Source organism: Callithrix jacchus, chromosome X, assembly GCF_049354715.1.
Source record: "Callithrix jacchus isolate 240 chromosome X, calJac240_pri, whole genome shotgun sequence".
NCBI classification, from domain to species: domain Eukaryota; kingdom Metazoa; phylum Chordata; class Mammalia; order Primates; family Cebidae; genus Callithrix; species Callithrix jacchus.
In genome coordinates this window covers 37,664,350-37,687,410 of record NC_133524.1, presented here as the reverse complement: position 1 = coordinate 37,687,410, position 23,061 = coordinate 37,664,350, and the positions used below count along the sequence as shown (strand labels likewise).

Below are 23,061 nucleotides of genomic sequence, written 5' to 3'. Positions count from 1 at the left end.
GGACTTGAGACTGAACGAGACTTGGACAGTAGGCCAGCCCAGGGGATTGAAGGGACAGAGCGTTCGGGATACCCAGTGGGACGAACAAAACCGCGATTTCAAACTATCCCGAGCAGACGGTCCGAGACGCTCTGTGGGGGAGGGGCGTCCACCACTACCGAGGCAACCCGCCCCAACAGAGATACACGCCCACTGCTGATGCAGCCATCCGTTGCCGAGGCAACCCGTCCCTACTGAGATACACGCCCACTGCTGACGCAGCCTGCCATTGCTGAGGCAACACGCTACAACGAAGAGACTCCGCCACAGGGCGTGGCGGAGACCACAGCAGAGCCTGCAGGAACAGGGCGAATCACATAACAGCAGGGCGGAGACTCGGCAGGCAAACAGTGGCTAGTCTGCCTCCTAGCTGGGCAGGACACCTCAAAGGACATCGAAAAATAAAGCCCGAACCCCCCAACACAGAGCATTTGAGAAAAAAAGGGTTTTTTTAATGAGCTCTGTTGCAGCAGAATCAAACATAACAGCCTAACAGCCCTGAATGAACAACAGAGCTCACAGCTCAGAAATTGAGCTCCTAAAAAGAACAGACTGTCTCCTCAAGCAGCTCCCTGACCCCTCTATATCCAAAAGACTGACATTTAACAGGCATCATCCTGGGACAAAGATAGCAGAAAAAGAAACGGGTAGCATCCCTCACTGTGCCACAGCTGCTAGAGGTGCACCCCAGACAAGCAGAGCCTGGAGTGGACCTCAGCAGTCGTACAGCAAAGGGGCTAGGCTGGTAGAAGGAAAACCAAGTAACAGAAATACTTCACCATCAACAATCTGGGTGTCCACTCAGAGACCCAATCGAAAAGTCAGCAACTACGCAGACGACCAGCGGACAAATCCACAAAGATGGGAAGAAACCAGCGAAAAAAGGAGGAAAACACCCGAAACCAGAACACCTCACCTCCTAGAAAGGACCAAAACTCCTCACCAGCAAGGGAAAAAAGCTGGACGGAGAATGACTGTGACGAAATGACGGAATTAGACTTCAGAAGGTGGATAATGAGAAACTTTTGTGAGCTAAAAGAACATGTATTAAATCAATGCAAAGAAACTAATGAACTTAAAAAAAGATATGAGGAAATGATAACAAGAATGGATAACTTAGAGAGGAATATGAATGAATTAAAGGAGCTGAAAAACGCAATACAGAACTTCGCGAAGCATGCACAAGTTTCAATAGCCAAATTGACCAAGCAGAAGAAAGAATATCTGAAGTCGAAGACCAACTCAATGAAATTAAATGAGAAACCAAGATTAGAGAAAAAAGCGCAAAAAGGAATGAACAAAGTCTCCAAGAAATGTGGGACTATGTGAAAAGACCTAACCTACGTTTGATAGGTGTACCAGAAGGGGACGAAGAGAATGAATCCAAGCTGGAAAATACTCTTCAGGACATCATCCAGGAAAACTTCCCCCACCTAGCAAGACAGGCCAACACTCAAATGCAGGAAATTCAGAGAACACCACAAAGATATTCTGCAAGAAGAGAAACCCCAAGGCACATAATCGTCAGATTCAACATGGTTGAAATAAAGGAGAAAATACTAAGGGCAGCCAGAGAGAAAGGTCGAGTCATCCACAAAGGGAAGCCCATCAGACTTACAGCAGATTTCTCGGCAGAAACACTACAAGCCAGAAGAGAGTGGGGGCCAATATTCAACATTCTTAAAGAAAAGAACTTTCAACCCAGAATTTCATATCCAGCCAAACTAAGCTTCAGAAGTGAAGGAAAAATAAAATCTTTTGTGAACAAGCAAGTACTCAGAGATTTTGTCACCACCAGGCCTGCTTTACAAGAGCTCCTAAAAGAGGCACTACACAGAGAAAGGAACAACCAGTACCAGCCATTCCAAAATCACACTAAATGCTAAAGAGCATCAACATAATGAAGAATCTACAACAACTAACAGGCAAAACAGCCACTTAGCATCAAAATGGCAGTATCAAATTCACACATAACAATATTAACCCTAAATGTAAATGGACTAAATGCACCAATCAAAAGACACAGACTGGCAAATTGGATAAAAATCCAAAACCCATCAGTGTGCTGTATCCAGGAAACCCATCTCACATGCAAGGATACACAAAGGCTCAAAAAAAAGGGATGGAGGAAGATTTACCAAGCAAATGGAGAGCAAAAAAAAGCAGGAGTTGCAATTCTCATCTCTGATAAAATAGACTTCAAAGCAACAAAGATCAAAAGAGACAAAGAAGGCCATTACATAATGGTAAAAGGATCAATAAAACAAGAAGAGCTAATGATCCTAAACATATATGGACCAAATGCAGGAGCACCCAGATACGTAAGGCAAGTTCTTAGTGACTTACAAAGAGACTTAGACTCCCACACAATAATAGTGGGAGACTTTAACACTCCACTGTCAATATTAGACAGATCAACCAGACAGAAAATCAACAAGGATATCCAGGGCTTGAACTCAGACCTGGAGCAAGCAAACCTGATAGACATTTACAGAACTCTCCACCCCAAATCCACAGAATATACATTCTTCTCAGCACCACATCACACCTACTCAAAAATTGACCACATAATTGGAAGTAAAGCACTGCTCAACAAATGCAAAACAACTGAAATCATAACAAGCAGCCTCTCAGACCATAGTGCAATCAAGTTAGAACTCAGATTACAGAAACCAACCCAGAACCGCACAGCTTCATGGAAACTGAACAACTGGCTCTTGAATGTTGACTGGGTAAACAATGAAATAAAGTCAGAAATAAAGAAGTTCTTCGAAACCAATGAGAACGAAGACACAACATGCCAGAACCTCTGGGACACATTTAAAGCAGTCTCTAGAGGAAAGTATATAGCAATAAGTGCCCATATGAGGAGAATGGAGAGATCCAAAATTGACACCCTATCGTCAAAATTGAAAGAGCTAGAGGAGCAAGATAAAAAAAAACTCAAAACCCAGCAGAAGACAAGAAATAACTAAGATCAGAGCTGAGCTGAAGGAGATTGAGACACGAAAAACCCTTCAAAAAATCAATAAATCCAAGAGCTGGTTTTTTGAAAAGATCAACAAAATAGACAGTCAACTAGCCAGATTGATTAAAAAGAAAAGAGAGAACAACCAAATAGATGCAATAAAAAATGATAAAGGGGAAATCACCACAGATTCCACAGAAATTCAAACCATCATCAGAGAATATTACAAACAACTCTATGCACATAAACTAGTAAACCTGGAAGAAATGGATACATTCCTGGACTCCTGTGTCCTCCCAAGCCTAAACCAGGAGGAAGCTGAAACTATGAATAGACCAATAACAAGGTCTGAAGTTGAGGCAGCAATTAAGAGCCTACCTCACAAAAAAAGCCCAGGTCCAGATGGGTTCACAGCCGAATTCTACCAGACACACAAGGAGGAGCTGGTACCATTCCTTCTAAAACTATTTCAAACAATCCAAAAAGAGGGAATCCTTCCCAAATCATTTTATGAGACCAACATCATCCTGATACCAAAACCCGGCAGAGACCCAACGAGAAAAGAAAACTTCAGGCCAATATCCATGATGAACATAGATGCAAAAATCTTCAATAAAATATTGGCAAGCCGATTGCAACAGCAAATCAAAAAACTTATTCATCATGATCAAGTAGGATTCATCCCAGGGATGAAAGGCTGGTTCAACATACGCAAGTCTATCAACATAATTCACCACATAAACAGAACCAAAAACAAAAACCACATGATTATCTCAATTGATGCAGAGAAGGCATTTGACAAAATTCAACAGCCCTTTATGCTAAAAACCCTCAATAAACTCGGTATCGATGGAACGTATCTCAAAGTAATAAAAGCTATTTATGACAAACCAACAGCCAATATCATACTGAATGGGCAAAAACTGGAAGCATTCCCTTTGAAATCTGGCACTAGACAAGGATGCCCTCTCTCACCACTCCTATTCAATATAGTTCTGGAAGTTCTAGCCATAGCAATCAGGCAAGAAAAAGAAATAAAGGGTATTCAAATAGGAAAGGAGGAAGCCAAATTGTCTCTATTTGCAGACGACATGATAGTATACCTAAAAGACCCCATCACCTCAGCCCAAAAACTCCTGAAACTGATAAGCAACTTCAGCAAAGTCTCAGGATATAAAATCAATGTGCAAAAATCACAAGCATTCGTCTACACCAATAACAGACTTAAAGAAAGCCAAATCAAGAGCGAACTGCCATTCACAATTGCTACAAAGAGAATAAAATACCTGGGAATACAACTCACAAGGAACGTAAGGGACCTCTTCAAGGAGAACTACAAACCGCTGCTCAACGAAATCAGAGAGGACACAAACAGATGGAGAAACATTCCATGTTCATGGTTAGGAAGAATTAACATCGTGAAAATGGCTATACTGCCCAAAGTAATTTACAGAATCAACGCTATCCCCATCAAGCTACCATTGACTTTCTTCACAGAACTGGAAAAAACCACCATGAACTTCATATGGAACCAAAAGAGAGCCCGCATAGCCAAGTCAATTCTAAGCAAAAAGAACACAGCGGGGGGCATCACACTACCGGATTTCAAACTATACTACAAGGCTACAATAATCAAAACAGCATGGTAGTGGTACCAAAACAGAGATATAGACCAATGGAACAAAAAAGAGGCACTGGAGGCAACACAACATATCTACAACTATACAATCTTTGATAAACCTGACAAAAACAAGCAAGGGGGAAAGGATTCCCTGTTTAACAAATGGTGTTGGGAAAACTGGCTAGTCATGTGCAGAAAGCAGAAACTGGACCCCTTCCTGACACCTTACACTAAAATTAACTCCAGATGGATTAAAGACTTAAACATAAGACTTGGCACAATAAAAACCCTAGAAGGAAATCTAGGCAAAACTATCCAGGACATAGGAGTAGGCAAGGACTTCATGAACAAAACACCAAGAGCATTGGCAACAAAAGCCAAAATAGACAAATGGGACCTAATGAAACTCCACAGCTTCTGCACAGCAAAAGAAACAGTCACTAGAGTGGATCGGCAAGCAACAGAATGGGAAAAAATTTTTGCAGTTTACCCATCTGACAAAGGGCTGATATCCAGAATTTACAAAGAACTCAAACGGATTTACAGGAAAATAACAAACGAGCCCATTCAAAAGTGGGCAAAGGATATGAACAGACACTTTACGAAAGAAGACATATATGAGGCCAACAATCATGTGAAAAAATGCTCATCGTCACTGGTCATCAGAGAGATGCAAATCAAAACCACATTGAGATACCATCTCACGCCAGTTAGAATGGCGATCATTAAAAAATCTGGAGACAACAGATGCTGGAGAGGATGTGGAGAAAAAGGAACACTTTTACACTGTTGGTGGGAGTGTAAATTAGTTCAACCATTGTGGAAGACAGTGTGGCGATTCCTCAAGGCCTTAGAAATAGAAATTCCATTTGACCCAGCAATCCCATTACTGGGTATATATCCAAAAGACTATAAATCGTTCTACTATAAGGACACATGTACACAAATGTTCATTGCAGCACTGTTTACAATAGCAAAGACCTGGAATCAACCCAAATGCCCATTGATAATAGACTGGATTGGAAAAATGTGGCACATATACACCATGGAATATTATGCAGCAATCAGAAATGATGAGTTTGTGTCGTTTGTAGGGACATGGATGAATCTGGAGAACGTCATCCTCAGCAAACTGACACAAGAACAGAAAATGAAACACCGCATATTCTCACTCATAGGCGGGTGATGAAAAATGAGAACACATGGACACAGAAAGGGGAGTACTAAACACTGGGGTCTATTGGGGGGAAAAGGGGAGGGCCAGTGGGAGGGGGAGGTGGGGAGGGATAGCCTGGGGAGAAATGCCAAATTTGGGTGAAAGGGAGAAGGAAAGAAAAGCACACTGCCATGTGCGTTCCTACGCAACTGTCTTGCATGCTCTGCTCATGTACCCCAAAACCTAAAATCCAATAAAAAAAAATTTTATCTTCTAATTTCATTTTTTCTATAAACTTTCTGTCTGTCTGTCTGTCTGTCTGTCTGTCTCTCTCTCTCTCTCTCTCTCTCTCTCTCTCTGTGTGTGTGTGTGTGTGTGTGTGTGTGTGTGTGTGGTGTATATATGGAGAGAAAGATTTATTATGAGGAATTGGCTTATGTCATTATGGGAGCTGAGGAGTCTTTGGTCTGCCATCAGCAAACTGGAAACCCATGAAATCCAGTGTTGTATTTTAATCCAAGTTCAAAGGCCTGAGAAGTAGAGGAGCCAATGGTCTAAATCCCAGCCTGAGTAGGGGAGAAGATGAGGTGAGATGTTCCAGCTGGAGCAGTGAGGCAGCTAGAAAAGGGACTATCCTTCCTCAATCTTTGTTCTATTTGGGTCTTCAATGGATAGGACGATGGCAAACCACATTGAGAAGGGCAATCTGCTTTACTGAGCCCACTGACTAAAGATAGTAATCTCACAACCTCACAGACATACCCAGAAGTAAGTTTCAATCTGGCAATTCCTTGGCCCAGTCAAAGTGACATTAAAGTTAACTATCACGTTAAGTCTCAGTAAAAGGTACTTGAGTAGATGGTGGAGTCCATCTAAAGAAGCCTCTGATAAGAACTTCATGAGTGAAGGGTGAAGCCAGCCTAGGGGAAAACTCAGAGGAAGTGTGAAGGTGGAAGGTACTACCTACTCAGTGGAAGATATGGCAGGATGTGTGCACAGTTGCAGGGTGTAGTCAGTCTGGGGGGGGGCGGCATGGGAGGATCTTCAGGAATACAGTGAAAGTTGGCCAAAAGGAAGACCAAAAAGGTAATGCAAGAATTAAGGATGCAGCCTTAGGAGGAGAAATAGTAGAAGATGTATGGATGAAGATGGCAGTCAGCTTAGCAGAGGACCTGGAAGGAAGTGCATTGGGAATGAAAGCATTGGCCACTGGAGCACTCAGCAGGAGCATCTTGGTTGGGGAAATGACCAAACAAGGGGAGGTCACAACAGGAAATCCACTGGTAGAGGGAGCATCCAGAGATAAGATTTAGTAGAGGTGTGGAGGGGTGGAATGTGCAGATTGCCTATGGGAGAATATGGTAGGAAGGGTATGATTTTATTGAGTTTCCATCCCAAGGTGAGGAATATTCAGGGCAAGGATAATTGTTTGGGGCATCTAACCTAAGAGAGAATAGCATGAGGTACATGTTTCGAGGATATAGGCAGCCTAGGGAAGAAAACGGTAGAATTTATAGTATGTAAGTTGGAGATAGCCTGGGGAGAATCAGCAAGAAGTGTATGGTTGAAGCAAGCATACAATCTAAGGCAGGACCTGGCAGAACGGGCATGAGAGGATGAAGACTTCAACGTAGAGGAGACTTGGCAGGTCTTTCATGTGTGAAAGGTAGATTCAGCCTATGGGATGATCTGGCAAGAAATGCAGAAAGAATGAAATCACTAGGGCTACATAAGGACAGGCAGGAAGTATACTGGAGGAGGGACCCTTCATTATAGAGCAAATCTTGCAGGTAGTATCTAGTTAAAGGTTGAAGTCAGTCTAGAGTAGGATATATTTAGAGGTGCACTGGTATGGGGTGCAGCCAGCCTAGGAAAGTAATAAGTAGAAAGTGCATCAGTGGATGAAATAGCAGCCAGCCTAGAGAAAGTCTCAGCAGGAGTTGCAATAGTGCAGGGTACAGCTAGTTTAGCAGGAAAGCTGACCAGAGGTGTAGAGATGGAAGAAATGGCATCTTGCCCAGGGAAATAAATGGTAGGTGAGCATGGTTACAGAATGAAGTCAGTCTAGGATAGGAACCATAGAAGATACATACATTTGTGGTGGTTTCAGCTAGCTTATAGAAGGGTATGGCAGGAGGTGTAATCCAGTAAAATACATGGCATGGAGGGCAGTAGTGCAGTATGTTGAAAGCCCAGGATATTACTTTCACCTATACTATACACCAGATCACAATTTTCCTTGATTCTGGCTGCAATTTGCATTCATACATCTCCTGCCATGTGATTCTCCCCAGGCTGTCTCCAACTTACATAATATAAATTCTAGTGTTTTCTTCCCTAGGCTGCCTATATGCTTGAATGTGTGCATTGATCAAGAATGAAATAAGCCTAGGATCAGACATAGTATAAGACTCATGTGTTCTTGGTGTAGTCAGCCTAGGAGAGAACAGAGAAACATTTGCATGATTCAAAGGAGCATTTAGCCCAAAGTAGTTATTGGTAAGGGGTTTATATGGTGATTGTGCAGCCGGCATAAGAAATGACATCCTATACAGGGCATGATTGAGGACACTTCCAAACTAGTGGGAGTAATCTGCATGTGTGCAGTGGCATACAGTCCATCCAGCCTAGCTCACCACCAAGGAAGTGGCGCATAGATGGAGCAAATACCAAGCTAACTGGAGGACAAAGGACTAAATGCATGTGTAGAGGCTATAGCCAGCTTAGGGGAGGAACTGCCAGGATGTTTACGGGGAAAGGGAGAATCCAGCTTTGTGGGAGACTTGGAAGGAGGTGCGGGGGTGAAGATGCAGTTCACCCAGGAGCTCGAGGATGCATAGTTTCCAGGTGCAGCCAGCATAAGAAAAGATATGGTAAAAGGTGTATGTGTGCCTGGTGCCACCAGCTAAGGTAACAATCAGGCAGAACATGCATGGGTGAAGGGTTCAATCAGATTATGTAATCACATGGCAGGAGATGTATGAGTGCAAGTTCCAGCCAGAATCAAAGAAAATTATTTGGTATATAAGTGGAAATAATATCCAACCTAGGGGAGATCTTAGCAGAATGTTCAAGGGAGAAAGAAGCCTCCATCCTAGGAGAAGCCCTGGCATGGTTTTAAGATTCAGCTATGTCAGGGAATGCCCAGGCAAGAAGGGCATGTGTGTAGAAAGCATCAGACCTTGAGAAGGATCACTGAAAAGTGGATGGATGGAAGTCACATACAGCATAAAGAAAGTCATGGAAATATGCGCAGAGGGGCAGGGTGCAGCCACCCATGGAATGGCCCCTGGAAGAAGTGCTCGGGCCATGGAAGCAAGAAGCCTAAATGAGGTATTATAAGGAAAGCATGGATGCATGGTACGGGTAGACCTGAGAAAGGCCAGGGAGAATGTGCATGGACAGAGAGAGTATCAAGCCTAAAGAATAGCTTGGAAAAGGGTGGATGTATGGAGAAAGCAGCTAAATTAGAGATAACCCAGAAGGAAGTTCTTGAATTGAGGGATCTTTCAGGGTAGGTAAGGCAAAACAGAAGAAGCCTGGGTGGAGGGTGCAGGCTACCAATGTGAGGATTTTCCATGAGATTGACAAGTGGAGGGAGCATCCAGATAGAACATTTATTTGCCTGAGGCACATGGGTAGAGAAAGCAGCCACTCTAAGAGATACTCTAATCTATGTAGTAGTTGGTGCATAAATAAGAGAGTACATGAATATAAAGAGAAGGGTCCAACAGAAAGTGAAAGGGTGGTAGGAGAAGCCAGTCTAGGGAGAACCTGTCAGGAATTGATTAAACCTCCAACCAAACAGAAGGAGGACTGGTCAGGGAGTACCTTAGTGCAGTAAACATGAAGTCTAGAACAAAACGTTAAAGGAAGTTAATTGGTAGATAGTGCCGTCATAGAGAAGCAGCCAGTAGGAGGTGTATGGGAAAAGAGTGAAGCCATCCTAGGGGTGTAGTATGATTACAATGTGGAACCTGCCTAAGAAAGGACATGTTAGGTTATACATGGAAGCAGGATGCAGCCAGCTTAACAAAAAACCCAGCAGGAAGTGCATAAGTAAAGTGAGCATCCTGTCTAGGAGAGGCTGACTGAGAGTGCACGCATGCATGCAAAATGCATCTAGTCTAGGGGATAATCCACAGATTTATGTGTGGAGTTTGCAACATGGGTGTCATGGGGCATCCCCGCTTAACAGAGGGCTTAGTGGGAAGTGTATGAGATGAAGGTTGAGAGGGGCTAGGGAAGGATTCAGCAGGCAGCATGCATTAATGGTGGATGCAGCCACCCTAAGTGAGAGTTGAGAGGAGATTTAAGGATGGAGGGATCAACTAGTCTAGGATAGAACTTGGGCTGAGGTGAAGGAGTATAGAGTAAAGCTTTCCGTGTTAGTTTCCTAGGGCTGCTGTGATGAATTACCAAAAATTTGTTAGCTTAAAACAGCAGAAATTTATTCTCTCATAGTTTGGGATGCTAGAAGTCTGAAATCAAGTGTTGTCAGGGCCATGCTCCCTCCAAAAGCTCTAGTGGTGAATGTTTCCTTGCCTCTTAAAGCTTCTGGTAGCCATAACTACTTCCCAGATTCTCTGGCTGCATCACTCCAATCTCTGTCTCCATGGTCACACTGCCCCCTCCCCTTTATGTGTCTTATGCTTCTCTGTCTGTGTCAAATCTCTCTCCGGTTTTCTTGTATATGGACACTTTTCACTGGATTTAGGGCTCCTCAGATAATCCAGAAGGATCTTATCTTATCTTAGGGATCTTTAAAGTAATTACATCTGCAAGTGTATTTTATCCAAATAAGATTATATTCACAGATTCTGGAGATTAGGACATGGACATATCCTTCTTGGGGTCAGCATTCAACCCACTACCCCTGTCTAGGGTAGTGAAGGGCAGAATGTGCATAAGTGGAATGGAAGCTGCAGCCAATCTAGGGAATTATATAGCAAAAGGTACATGGCTAAATGATGTAGGTATCCCAAGTAAGACCTAGCAAGAAGTGCATGGGTAGAGAGAACATCCAGCCTATGAATGAATTCATTAAGTACATGGGTAATTGAAGCAGCCAGCAATGAAGAGGAGTCAGAACAAGTTGCACAGGAAAGCCAAGACTAGGAGAAGATATAGAAGAATATACATGGGAATCAGAAACATCCATCCTTATGAAGAATTCACTAGAATGTGGATGGAAGAAGGTAACATCCAGCTTAGGAGAGCATATTGCAGGAAGTGTATGTGTAAAAGGAGTATCCAGTCAAGTGGAAGACTCAGGAAGAGGTGTATGGGCAAAGGGTACATACAGCCTAGATGAGTACATGGCAGGATATGCATTGTTAGAGGGAGGATCCAGCACAGTTGGACTTGTTATAGGGTACATGAGAGAACAATCAGATTAGGAACAAGAAGTGTATGGATGAAGGGTATGGCCAGTCTAGCAAAGAACTAGGCAGGATATACAAGGTACATATGTGGAGGTAACAGCCAGCTTAGAGGAATACTAGGGGAAAGTACATTATCAAATACTCCAGCCAACCTAGGTTTGAGCTCTATAGGAAGTAAATGCATGGAATACTGAGGCTTTCCTGTGTAGGAAGTGAGAGTATTATTTGGGTGAAAGGTGCAGCCAGCGTAAAGCAGGAATTAGTAGGAGGTCCATGGGTGCATAGTGCAACCAGACTAAGAAATAATCCTTCAGGAAGTGTATGGTTGAAGTGTCTATCTAGCATAGGAGAGCAGTAGGAAGAAAATACAGTGAGAATGATACAGCCAGCACAGGGGAGAACATGGCAAGAGGTGCATGTTGAAGCTAGGTCAGGAAAATATCCCACATGTAGTGCAAAAGTGAAGGATACATCCAGTATAGTTGAGAACCTGGAGGAAATTGCATGGGTGGTGTGTGGTGGGATAAATGCATTAGTAGAAAGAGTAAGCCACCCACTATTCCCCAATTCCTCCTCTATGCTACAAATTTTCTCTAATGATGTTCTCTCTAACCATTCATATAATACTGAGCCCTCTCCTAGGTTGGTTCATCCTCTTCAGATACCATCTTCCCAAATCTCCACTAGGTTGCGTGGCCCCTCCAGCCACATACTTCATGCTGATTCCAACACTAAGCTTAATGATCCTACCTCCTAGGAAGATGAGTTCTTCCTAGTCTGCTTTACCATCCTTCATATACTCGATGCTTCATTATTGTGGATCTTTCCTCCACCAATGCCAGACCAAAATCTAGGCTGCTTTATTTGATTTGGCATGTGCAGAGATGTGCAAAGTGAGTATGGGGAATGACATTAGTCTACCATATGAGATATCCCACAGAGACCTTTCCTGAATGGAAAAATTATCTTGCTTCAATTTTTCTAACCCAATGGCGACCATGCAGGAGTCAGTCAGTCAACAAAAAAATCTTAAGCAATTTGCAATGCAGAGGATCCTGAAGAATCAGGTAGACAGCATCAAACTCTGCCAATTGGGCCAACTCTCATATCTATTCCATGTGGCAGAGGAAGCAGTAGCAGTGTGGTATGCCACCACTCACCACTGATTCCTACCATGTGGGATAATGGCCCTACCATTGGTGAGGCACATTGACTTCCTATGCCAGACACTTGATTTCAAGGGGCTCCCTAGATCACTACTAGGAATGACATGATATGCATCTCCACCTCCTTAATAGGTGTGGCTAAGGGACTGAGGACATGGGAAACCAATCCTTCAGAAGTTTAGAAAGGCCTGGTGGCATCAGGCCTAACTGCATCTCTAACTTACTACTTCCACTTAACCAAAGAGGGTTCTGTGGTCATGCCTAGCCTCTTGGCATGGAGTCTCTGGCTTAAGGCATGATAAGGATTTATGTCTGGAGGCCAACTAGAGTTGGACCAGTTAGGGCCTCAGTTTCCAGAAGGGCCAGAATTTGTTTATATATCTGCCATTGGAGGAAGTTACTTATTCCAAAAACCCAGGGGCAGCCACTTAACACCATACCTGTTCCGCTCCAAGAGGCATAGTCCTTTGTAGCCAAAGCCTTGATTTAAAAGTTGGACCTCAAGGGAACAAAGGTCAATGCCTACTGTAAAGTTATCTGAGTATTAATATTTGTTGTGAGAGGCCTTAATGGAAGAAGTTTATCTTGCATATGACCTCATATATGGGTCCAAGTATAATGAATACATATAAGATGTGTTGGTCTTGAAAGATAAAGAGGCTCAGGAGATCTTGGGCCTATTTAAGTGTTTGTGGTACCTTGAAGGAGGTGAGTAATTGGTGTTTCACTGAGCTAAGAATAGAAAAACTCTCTGATGACTACAAGATGTCCAATAATTTTATCATTTTTGCAGGTCCTTGTATTTCATACATGTCTATTTCCTATCTTGGAGGTGATGTGTAAGGGTATATAAGCCCCATGTAACATTTTGAGAGGGTCTCCTAAGTAAGATGTCATCTACATAGTGCCAAAAGTGGGAATGCTGTAAATTAATGAATTATAGGTCTTTCCTCCAGAGTTATGTGCTATGGCCAGGCTGCCGAGGTAGTCTTTAGATAATCAAGTGAATGTATATTGTGTGTCCTCAAAGGAGAAGGCAAAATGTGGCTGTGAATCTTTGGTAATAGATATTGAGTAGAAAATACTGACTGGATATGTTGCCACAAATAAGTCACTAGGTGAACCCTGATACTAATAACTTCAATAATGTTAGGAACAAGTGCCTCAAGGGACAGAACAAATGCATTGAGGTGGCAGTAATCTACACTTAGGCACCATTCTTGTTTGTCTGCCTTTTGCTTTGATCAGATACTGTAACTAAAAAGAGAGATGATAGGAACCACAATTCCATCTTTTAAAAGATTAAAACAACAGGCCTGAGCCCAGCTGCACACTGTCATAGCTTGTGTTGAGGCTTACTGACAATTTTAAGGGGAGGCAGAGGGACTATGATCTCTCCTTGAGCATGTGTCATAGCAAGTAGTACAGATTTTAGCTTGTTCCAATTTAAGAGGTGGCCCTAAAGTATTCGGTGTTCATGCTTATGACTAGATGGGCCAGAGACAGAGGGGATACTGCAAGGAATCTAGCTAAGATCCAATTGTAGCATTAAGTGGAACCATATGCCCTTAATAGGGTGACCCGATGTGCCCTGAATTTTAAATAGATTGCATATATATATATATATATACATACATATATATACACATATACATATATGTGTATATATATGTATGTATATATATATATATGAAAAAAAGAGGATGCCCGGAGTAACTGTTATCTCTATCCCTATATCTAAAAGAACCAGAAAATGCTGGCTATTCTTTGAGCTTCAATGAATCACTTGGGTAGTATGTGGGAAATTTTCCCCAGGCAGTGAGACAAGATTTGGGGACATGCTGTCTCCTTCAGGAGGGAGTCAGGCGGTTGCCATTGTTGAAGGTCAGGACATGGTATTAGAAACCCATTAACCAGGAACTGGAAGTGCCCTCTTTCTTCTTCAGTCGGGCATCTCCTATCTAATATTTTGGATCAAACTGAAGAAAAGAAACGGGAACTTTCCCTGCTGCATGAGTTTCAAAGGTATCTAGCAGGTTTTTTGGTTGTTGAAGTTTATAGGCAGGCTGGCCAATTTTTTTTCCATGAAAGATACCCATGTCTCTAATTTGCTAATATATACATCTGTCAGGGGATGATGTTTTGGAGTCCTATAGTGTCTCAACAGGTGCTAACTTCATATTATTTGGAAAAGGTCCCAACTCTGTCTCTGCCTTGTTTTCCTATTTAGTCTTCTTCCCAGTGATTTTTTTATAGTGTATTTATTTATTTATACTTTAAGTTCTGGGGTACATGTGCAGATCCTGCAGGTGGTTTTTATCCTTTGGTCATTTACTACTTGTGGCAGTATTTTGCTGTTGTGGCCCTGCCTATAGGTGGCAGTCTCCTGTTCTAAGGTGTCCCAGTCAGTCTCCACAGGGTTGGAGTCTACCTCCATAAGGGCAACTGTGGCACTGCCTGATTTCTTCTTATGCTTGTTTCTAAAATCAAAGCTCTTGGTCTGGCGATACACTATTTCACACTATTGTCCCTTCTGGACAACCTTCACAGTACAACAGCCAGTTACCATAGGGACTTCTGGGGTCACTGTAAATACATAAGAAGTCAACTGGAGACTTCTTTACCCTGACTGCAGCACTCTAAGGACAGTTGCTCAGGGAGGACTCAGCTTTTGGAGCTCCACCATAATTTAGATTGGAGAATCAGAGCAGTACCTGACAGTCACAATACAATGTGGCAGCTGCTAAACTACAAGCCAGCAGTGCCATTCCAGGCAGTATTTACTCTTTGTTGGATTCAGTTAGTAAGCCAAGAGCCATCCAAAGGCGTCTCATCCTCATCAACCACCAAACCACCCTGTTCTATATAAAAATTGTTTAAAAATGTACTCAAGATATGGCAAGATGTTAGACATGAAGACAACTGCCTTTGAAAGAAGTATTTATTACTCATAGATCCCCTGAGGACAAGAGGCATGGCATGTCACGTAGAGCCACAGAGGGTCACTCACAAGGAGAAGCAGAGAGAGGAAAAGGATGTTTCTGGCCATACACTTTATGGAGATCCTCCCCTACCCTCCCATGTATCTTCTGCTAAGCTTTCCTTTAGTCTGGATACTCTATAAATGAATGTAACTTTTGCAAATTACTCATCTAAACTGGTTATACTCTCAATCTATGCACTCTATGCCATTTCCTCCTCAACCTGTATTACCCATTAATGCCCCTTATCCAAAGTCTTACCTAATGCTGGATGTTAACTCCAGTCCTGAACTTCCTGCTAGATCCCATCCTAGGCCTAAAGCAAACTTCATTCATCCACTTTCTACTATGTTCTCTTCTAGACTTGATGTGCACTTCATCCATTTCCTCTTGCCAAGTCCACCCCTAGATTTGATTAATCCTCCAACCATATATAGTCTGGGTGGCCTCTCAAAGCCTTGCTACACTTTCCGTCTATACACCTCTTGCCTTGTGATGCCACAGGCTGACTTCTCCCTCTAGCCATTCACTCTCTGTCAGATAATCCAACAGGCTTGTATCATTTATCTTTGCCCCTTAGGCTAATTCCTTTCCTGTTTTGGCTACATCCCTCCACTCATCCCTCCACTACTTGTCATGTCATTCCCTAGGGTTTCCACTGGCTTCAACCACACACGTACTGTAGGTTCCTCCCTTCACTGGGTGATCCTTCTACTATGTGTTCTCTTAGGAGAGATTTATAATTTTTCATCCAAATATTTATTTGTTGGAAGTTATTCCTTTCTTGTGAATGCTTCCTCCATTCCTGTAGTACTGCTGGGCTTTCCCTAAAGCCAGCTGTACTCACCACTACTCAATCTGATATTGGGTCCCTCTATAGGCTGGTTGCATTCTCCATTCATGCAACTCCTGTGTGTTTTTCTCCTAGTCTGTTTACTCCCATCACCACATACCTCCTGCTTACTCTTCTCATGGGCTAGATGCTATCTTGATCCATTCACGACTTGCTCAATCCCTCCCCTATGCTGGCTGCAATATCTATCCATGAACATCCTTTTGATTTCTGTTTTTAAAAAATTTATTTATTTAACTTTAGGTGCATACTATATCTGGCATTTCTCCCCATGTTATCTGGTTGCTACCTCTTCCCAATTACCTCCTCAGAAGACTCCCTAGAATGACTCCATCCTTTCTCATAAAACCTCTTCTGGGTCCTCATCTAGGCTGAATGTTCCATATATCCATGACACCCTTGCACATTCTTCCTCCCATCCTTGATACCCACTCTCCCCAGGTGCCACCAGTTATGTCTTACTTAAACTGGCTACATTCTTCACCTATAAACCTTTTGCCTCTACCTACAAACCTTTTTCCTAGACTGTATGTACTTTCCACTAGTGCAACTACTTCAGAGTCCCTCCTAGGCTGGATGCCCCTTCCGACAATATACCTTCTTGTATATTGCCTACACAATATACAGGTTTCTTGTAGAAATGCCTCTAGATTTGCTGTGTCTTACAATAATGCAATCTCTCCCAAGACCTTTTCCACCATGGAGTCTCCCTCCACTGACATACCATCTGATAATTTCTCTTCCAGGCATGCTGCAACCTCGACCTATAGCACCAAGTGCACAACTCTCTTCTAAGTTTACACACTTCCTGCTGAAGTTTTTTTTTTTCTAAGCTGGATGTTTTTTCCACCTATGCATCTCTTCCAATGTTCTTCTCTGGGTTGGGTGCTCACTTGATCCATGCTCATTAAGTTCTCCCATAGACTCCTTCCTCCAAATGTGCATCTCCTGCTGAATTTGTCCCTAAGCTATATATTTTCATTCATCTATTTCTTGCTATATTCTTCCCAAGGCTGAAGGATCTCTCTAACTATGCACTTCCTGGTATGCCCCTCTTAGACTGGCTACAACCTCCAGCCATGTACTAATTAGCAATCCCTCCTTTAGGCTAGCTGCACCATCTATCTATGGACTTCCCAACGAGTTTACACCTAGTCTGGATGTTTCCTCTACCCACACACCTGCTGTTGAGTTCTGCCCATCTCAAATGCATAAATCTCTAGTCAACTTTTTAATTTTACATTCCCAAATTAAATTCTCTATGAGAAATGATATAAAGAATTAAACTTTCTCAATATCATTAACATCTAAAACTTTCTTTGTGGTTTTCCATGTAATTCCTGGAATCTCACAAAAATTTGTTCTTTCAATTTATGGATAGCACTGTGTTAAAATATTTAGGTTAATTTGTTATTACTAATGAGCTGTTACATTAAAGCTTCTCATCTCCAGATAATTTTTTCAGTTTACTCTGATGCTTCTCAAAAAGTTCTGCAACCAGATAAAAACCAGAGTTCTTGTCTTTGATGACAAAAGACAATTTGACAGCCTTGAGGAAAAAGGCAGTACTCCCAGTACTAGTGCATTGAAAAACAGTCTCTTTGGTACACACTTCAGCTAACAGAAGCTTCTGATGACACATAATCACCTCTAAGACCATGACAGTGAACAGAGGCAGTCCTCAAAAACACCTTAGTTGAGAAGTAGTTTCACACAATCAGTTTTTTTATCCTAGGCTACCCAGACTTCATCAAATAAAACAGAAATGAAGGTAAATGAGAGCATGTCATTTAGATGCTTTGCTAGATATCCAATAGATCCTAACGTCTTAGTACTGAAGACTAGTTTCTGTTTTCTAGAGAAAAACATTAATTATTTTTCCTCAACGCCCATTTCTCAGGACAGAATAGAGAAAGAGCAAAACAACAGGTAAGGAAGGCTGGGCTTTTGTCCTCACTGTACTATACATACTCATCATGTGACTTTGAGTGAGCTAATTAACATCTTTGAATCTTGGTGGCCACATCTATAAAAATGGATACTAGTAACGTCTGTTTAGGATTAGCAAACCTGTGGCCCAGCTTAGGTTTGTGAGCTAGGAGTTTGTCATCTGCACCTTAGGTAAATAATGCAGTTGATAATTTCTTTTATTTGAATCCTATTTTGGGGTTCCAAAGACCTTTGGAAAGAGTCTTTCACACCTGTAATCCTAGCACTTTGGGAGGCCAAGGCAGGCAGATCACCTTAGGTCACCAGTTTGAGACCAGCCCGACCAACACAGAGAAACTCCGTCTCTACTAAAATTACAACAAAACTAGCCAGGCATGGTGGCACATGCCTGTAATCCCAGCTACTCAGGAGGCTGAGACAGGAGAATAACTTGAACCCAGGAGGTGGAGGTTCTGGTGAGCCAAGATCACCCCATTGCATTAAAGCCTGGGCAACAAGAGTAAAACTCCGTGTCAAAAAATAAATAAAGAGTCTTCCCATCTCCCTCAGAACACATGTGCAATATCTGTCACATACAAGGACCAGGAGATCTGAGCCTTCAAAATGCTTCTGTTGCAAAGGATGTTCTCTCTGGAAGGCCAGTCTGGTAGCCACGCCTTGTGTCAATGCCAGGACCAAGCCACCATTACCATCCAAGTCCCCTGCCTCCAGGCTCAACTCTGGTGCTCATCTTTCCTCACACATGATGTTTTCTGCAGTCTTTACCCAAGTCTGGCCCCGACCTGCCCTGACACTGCTTGTGATCACTGACCCAGGTGGCAGCCATAGTCACCCCAGCCTCTCTCCTTGCTCACTTGGGCGTTAGATTTCTCACTCTCAATAGGACACTGGCCACAAATGCTGTTCTGTCCACAGGGCACAGGCCATAGGGATTCCTTCCTCACCTTTGCCTCCCATCTATTAGAAATGCACACAAGGCCCAAACATGGGTGGGCTCATGCCTTTCCAACAGCAGCAATTCTCTCTGCCTCCCCGCCTCCCCTGAGTGTAGGATTCCTTACACATGTGGAAGAGGGAACTGGCAGGGTGCTGCATTAGCCTGATGCTATGCTGGCTGTGGTCCCCATGTTTCCTGTGAATTTCACAAGCACAGCTGAGCTAATTCGTAAAGGGATGGCGGTCACTCCTGATGCTGACTCACCCATGCCCCTTGACTCTGCAGAGGGCTTGCAACAGGGTTCGTCCAAGGTCAACCTCCAAACTCCACCTCAGTCATGAAACAGAGTCTGAAACAGCCCAGAAGCCCGGGTGATTTCGGGGTCACAGTGACCATTATTGCACAGTGACTGCATAAACTGTAAGGTAACCACCTGACTACACAGAGGGACACACCCTCCATGGGCCACCCAACTACTATGGCTTCTCCTGCTTTGAATGAAGTCCCCATATGTTCATTCCAGTGAAGTATCCAGGACATTATGTCTAGTTCTACCATAACCCACAGCCATAAGCAACATCAATAGCTTTTAAAGACCAGACAGCTACTTACAACATATCAAGATCTGAGGGAAACAATCAGTTTTCGGCCATTACCCATCCTAGAGGCACCACTTCTGAATAGAGGACACCGAACTAGCAGAAACCCATACCCTGAACACAAAGATGTTTCACTTTGGCAAGCGGAGGGGGCTCTGCTGTGGCCATGAAGGGATCAGCTGAAGGAGACTCCCCACCTGCAGCTGCTGGAGAGAGGCCTGCTTGCTGCTCAGATGCACAGGTGAGAAAGTGACGACCTGGGCTAAGGCTGGAAATGCTCTACAGCTCTCCATAAGGAATCATGCAGGGGTGGGATGGGCATCTTGACAATGACTTCTCTGGGAATATGAGGTTCACGGGACATGAGGTGGCAAGAAAGTCTTCTGGAATTCAGACAAGCACATCTCCCAAATAGCCCAAAAGACAACCCCAACACTACTTCCTTCCTTCTCAGGACACTCCTCTGAATTAGCCAAAAGCAAAGCTAGTCCTTCTTAGACAGAAGCAGAGAGAGAGTGGAACTCAAAAGGCAGGAGGTGCAGAGGGGACACTGGAGTGGGACTGTTTGACTCATCCCTCTGTTCCTGTCTTCTGCTGCTGGGCACACTCCTGTCTCCCTACAGGGCTAAGCAGGATGTGTTTCTCACAGCCAGTGGCCTATGTGCCCAGCGGTTACCTGAGAACCAGGCCCACTGCGACTTGGGGAAGCCGACCTGTGAGTCTGCTGTTAGGGAAGGAGGCAGATGCAGCTGTTTATGAAGGGCGACCCTGTGCATGCACTGTGTAGAGCAGCAGTTTACAGCCCCAACTGGGCTCAATCTCAGAAAAAGACACATATGGAGGAACTCTTATTACCCCATTTACACATGAAGAGATCTGCTCAGAGGGAGGAAATGAAGGTCCAGTATTATCACATGGCCAAAAAGTGGCGAACTGGGATCTGAAACTAGGCACTCAGCTCCCGTTTTTGAAACCGGCTGGGCAGCCCCTGACCAACCATCTGTGAAACACCAGCAGGCAGCAGACTGTGGCCCCGGAGGACCCAAGGACCAGGTAAAAACCTAAAATGTGGACACTCACAGGCAAGGGGACAAATGGCTACAACACCTGATGTTTGTAAAAAAGGCTACAACACCTTTTTTAAACTTAGCACAGAGCAGGAAGTTTTGAAAAGGATTGCCTGTGCTTTAGAGGCCATTGTTTAGGACAGAATTATTTCTATACATCTTAAAACATATATTCAGTCACTGATAATTCTTTGGTGTTCTATGCAATATATGGTCATTATAATAAATAGGTATTTAATTTAAAAATGAGATTGTTAATCATGTTTTAAATGAAATACATTTATAATTAAGCAGATTCATCAATAATTAACACCCATTAAAAACTTCTTGAATTGCCCATCTTAGGCCAGATTATAGGTTTTATGTATTCTCATGATTTATTTTACCAGTGTCCTGAAGAGAGGACAGAAAGATGTATTCACAGCACTAGCTACGAATCCCTGCCTGAAGTCCTCTTTCATAATGAGGGAAGGTATAAAGAAATAAGAAATGCAATCCAGCAGGCCATCATTTCTTTTTTGCATTTTTCATGATGGTTTTTCCTTCACTCCTCAATGTCTGTATAAAGCCCCTGTCCCATTAAGTTCATGCCAGCCAGTGTGCCCCCTCTCCATCCACCTCTGTGACCGCCGCCATCTGACTTCAGACCTTTGCTATCCTGAATGAAGCCTCCAGCACCTCAGTCAGAGATTGCAGCTCCACCCCGGGCCCCAGCATCAGGCTGGGAATTCAACAAGCCTCAGAGGTCCCCAGCCAACTCCCTGGCCTCACAAGGCCTTCCTGTTCCAAGGCAATGAGGAAGTCTCTGTGGCTACCCCGGACAGTTCCTCCCCAAAAGGGCCATTGCCCTCACCATCACCGTTGGAAACTGCCCCCTCTAAAATTACAGATTCAAACACTTCCCACACTGGCCACCCCTTCCAACCCTTCAGCTCTCTAGGGATAGCTTCTGGTAGATGTCTCACAAACACCTCCAACCTAAAGTGGCGGAAACCGAGTGGAGTCAGAAGCACTGTCACGGATTTATCCAGTTTAATAGCTTGGGCAGATGGAAGCAGCCTGGGATCTTTCATCTATGGGAACTTTGGCAGCTGGATGAGTTTTCTGATAAAGTCCCACAGGGCTCGGAAACTCAGCAATCCTCCCTTCTTCTTCTTCTCCTCCTCACGTTGGGGCACTTCTTTTACCTGAGACTGGGTGACATCTTCCAACTTCAAGATTTGTCTGAGCTGTTCGTTCTTTTGCAGTGCCCTCTGCACGTGTTCCGGGGTGATGCGCATCATGCCGCTGTTCTCGGCCTCCTTGCCCGCCTGCTCCAGGATGTTGGCCATCAGGTACTCCAGAACACCAGCCAGGAAAACAGGCGTGGTTGTGCTCAGGCGCCGGGCATACCGACCTTCTCGCAGGGAGCGTTCCACGCGGCTGACAGAAAACTGCAGCCCTGCTCTGCTGGAACGGGAACGGCGCTGTTTCCTAGGCTTACAGGAGCTATGACTGCTCTTCTTCCCAGCCATGGTGTTTGCTAGGTTTTGCTCAGATTGGCACAGCTTGATTTTCCAGCCGGCCTGAGCGCTCAATGTACCAGAGCCTAATGCCGCCCACTGTACCTCATGCTCCAGCCCCTCATTGGTCAGGAGTTGCCTTTGTGACAACCTCCACTCTGTGACGTCACTGGTGTCCACTGGGCCCTGAGCAGGCCTCAGCCTAGAAAAGCCCGTGAGAAGAACCTGGTCGCCCTAGTAACTGAACTTCTTTTTGAGAGGAACCTGGTCATCCTAGCATAGGGAACTTCTTTCTGAGGGGAAACTGGTCACCCTAGTAACTAAAACTTCTTTTTGAGAGGAACCTGGTCACCATAGTAACTGGAGCTTCTTTTTGAGAGGAACCTGGTCACCATAGTAACTGGAGCTTCTTTTTGAGAGGAACCTGGTTGCCCTAGTAACTGGAATTGCTTTTTAAGAAAAAGCTAATTTTCTACTTTAACAATTTATCAAAAAATTGTGTCAATGAAAATATTGTTCTACCTTTAGGACCCCAGTGCAGGTTCTTTAAGTTTAGCCTTGCATTGTCTGTGAGCTAATTAACATCCCTCTAGAAGCTGTAAGTCACTTACAGTCATGTTCACTGCCTTCCTCCAATTTTCCCTCCATCTATACATTTACGTAAATATTCATGATTAATATTCCTATCTTTTTCTTTGAATTCTCCTTTGAACAGCTTGTAATATCTGCCAATTTCCTTATGAGTTAATCAATTATTTCAATGCATTTCCATTTCATAGGTGTTTGAGTGTTATGATTTTACTCTGTTGGAAAATATCTTCTCCCTGTTTAAAGGTCA

At 43.5% G+C, this 23,061-nt stretch overlaps 1 protein-coding gene across 1 annotated transcript; it reads right to left on the bottom strand.

The window, feature by feature from the left end:
• Nucleotides 1-21,718: 21,718 nt before the first annotated feature.
• Nucleotides 21,719-22,338, bottom strand: LOC100895493 (histone H2A-like 3). The gene has a single exon (XM_003735712.5). It carries the CDS (start codon nucleotides 22,233-22,235, stop codon nucleotides 21,795-21,797), a length of 441 nt encoding a protein of 146 aa, XP_003735760.1. The 5' UTR covers nucleotides 22,236-22,338; the 3' UTR covers nucleotides 21,719-21,794.
• Between the last annotated feature and the right edge of the window lie 723 nt (nucleotides 22,339-23,061).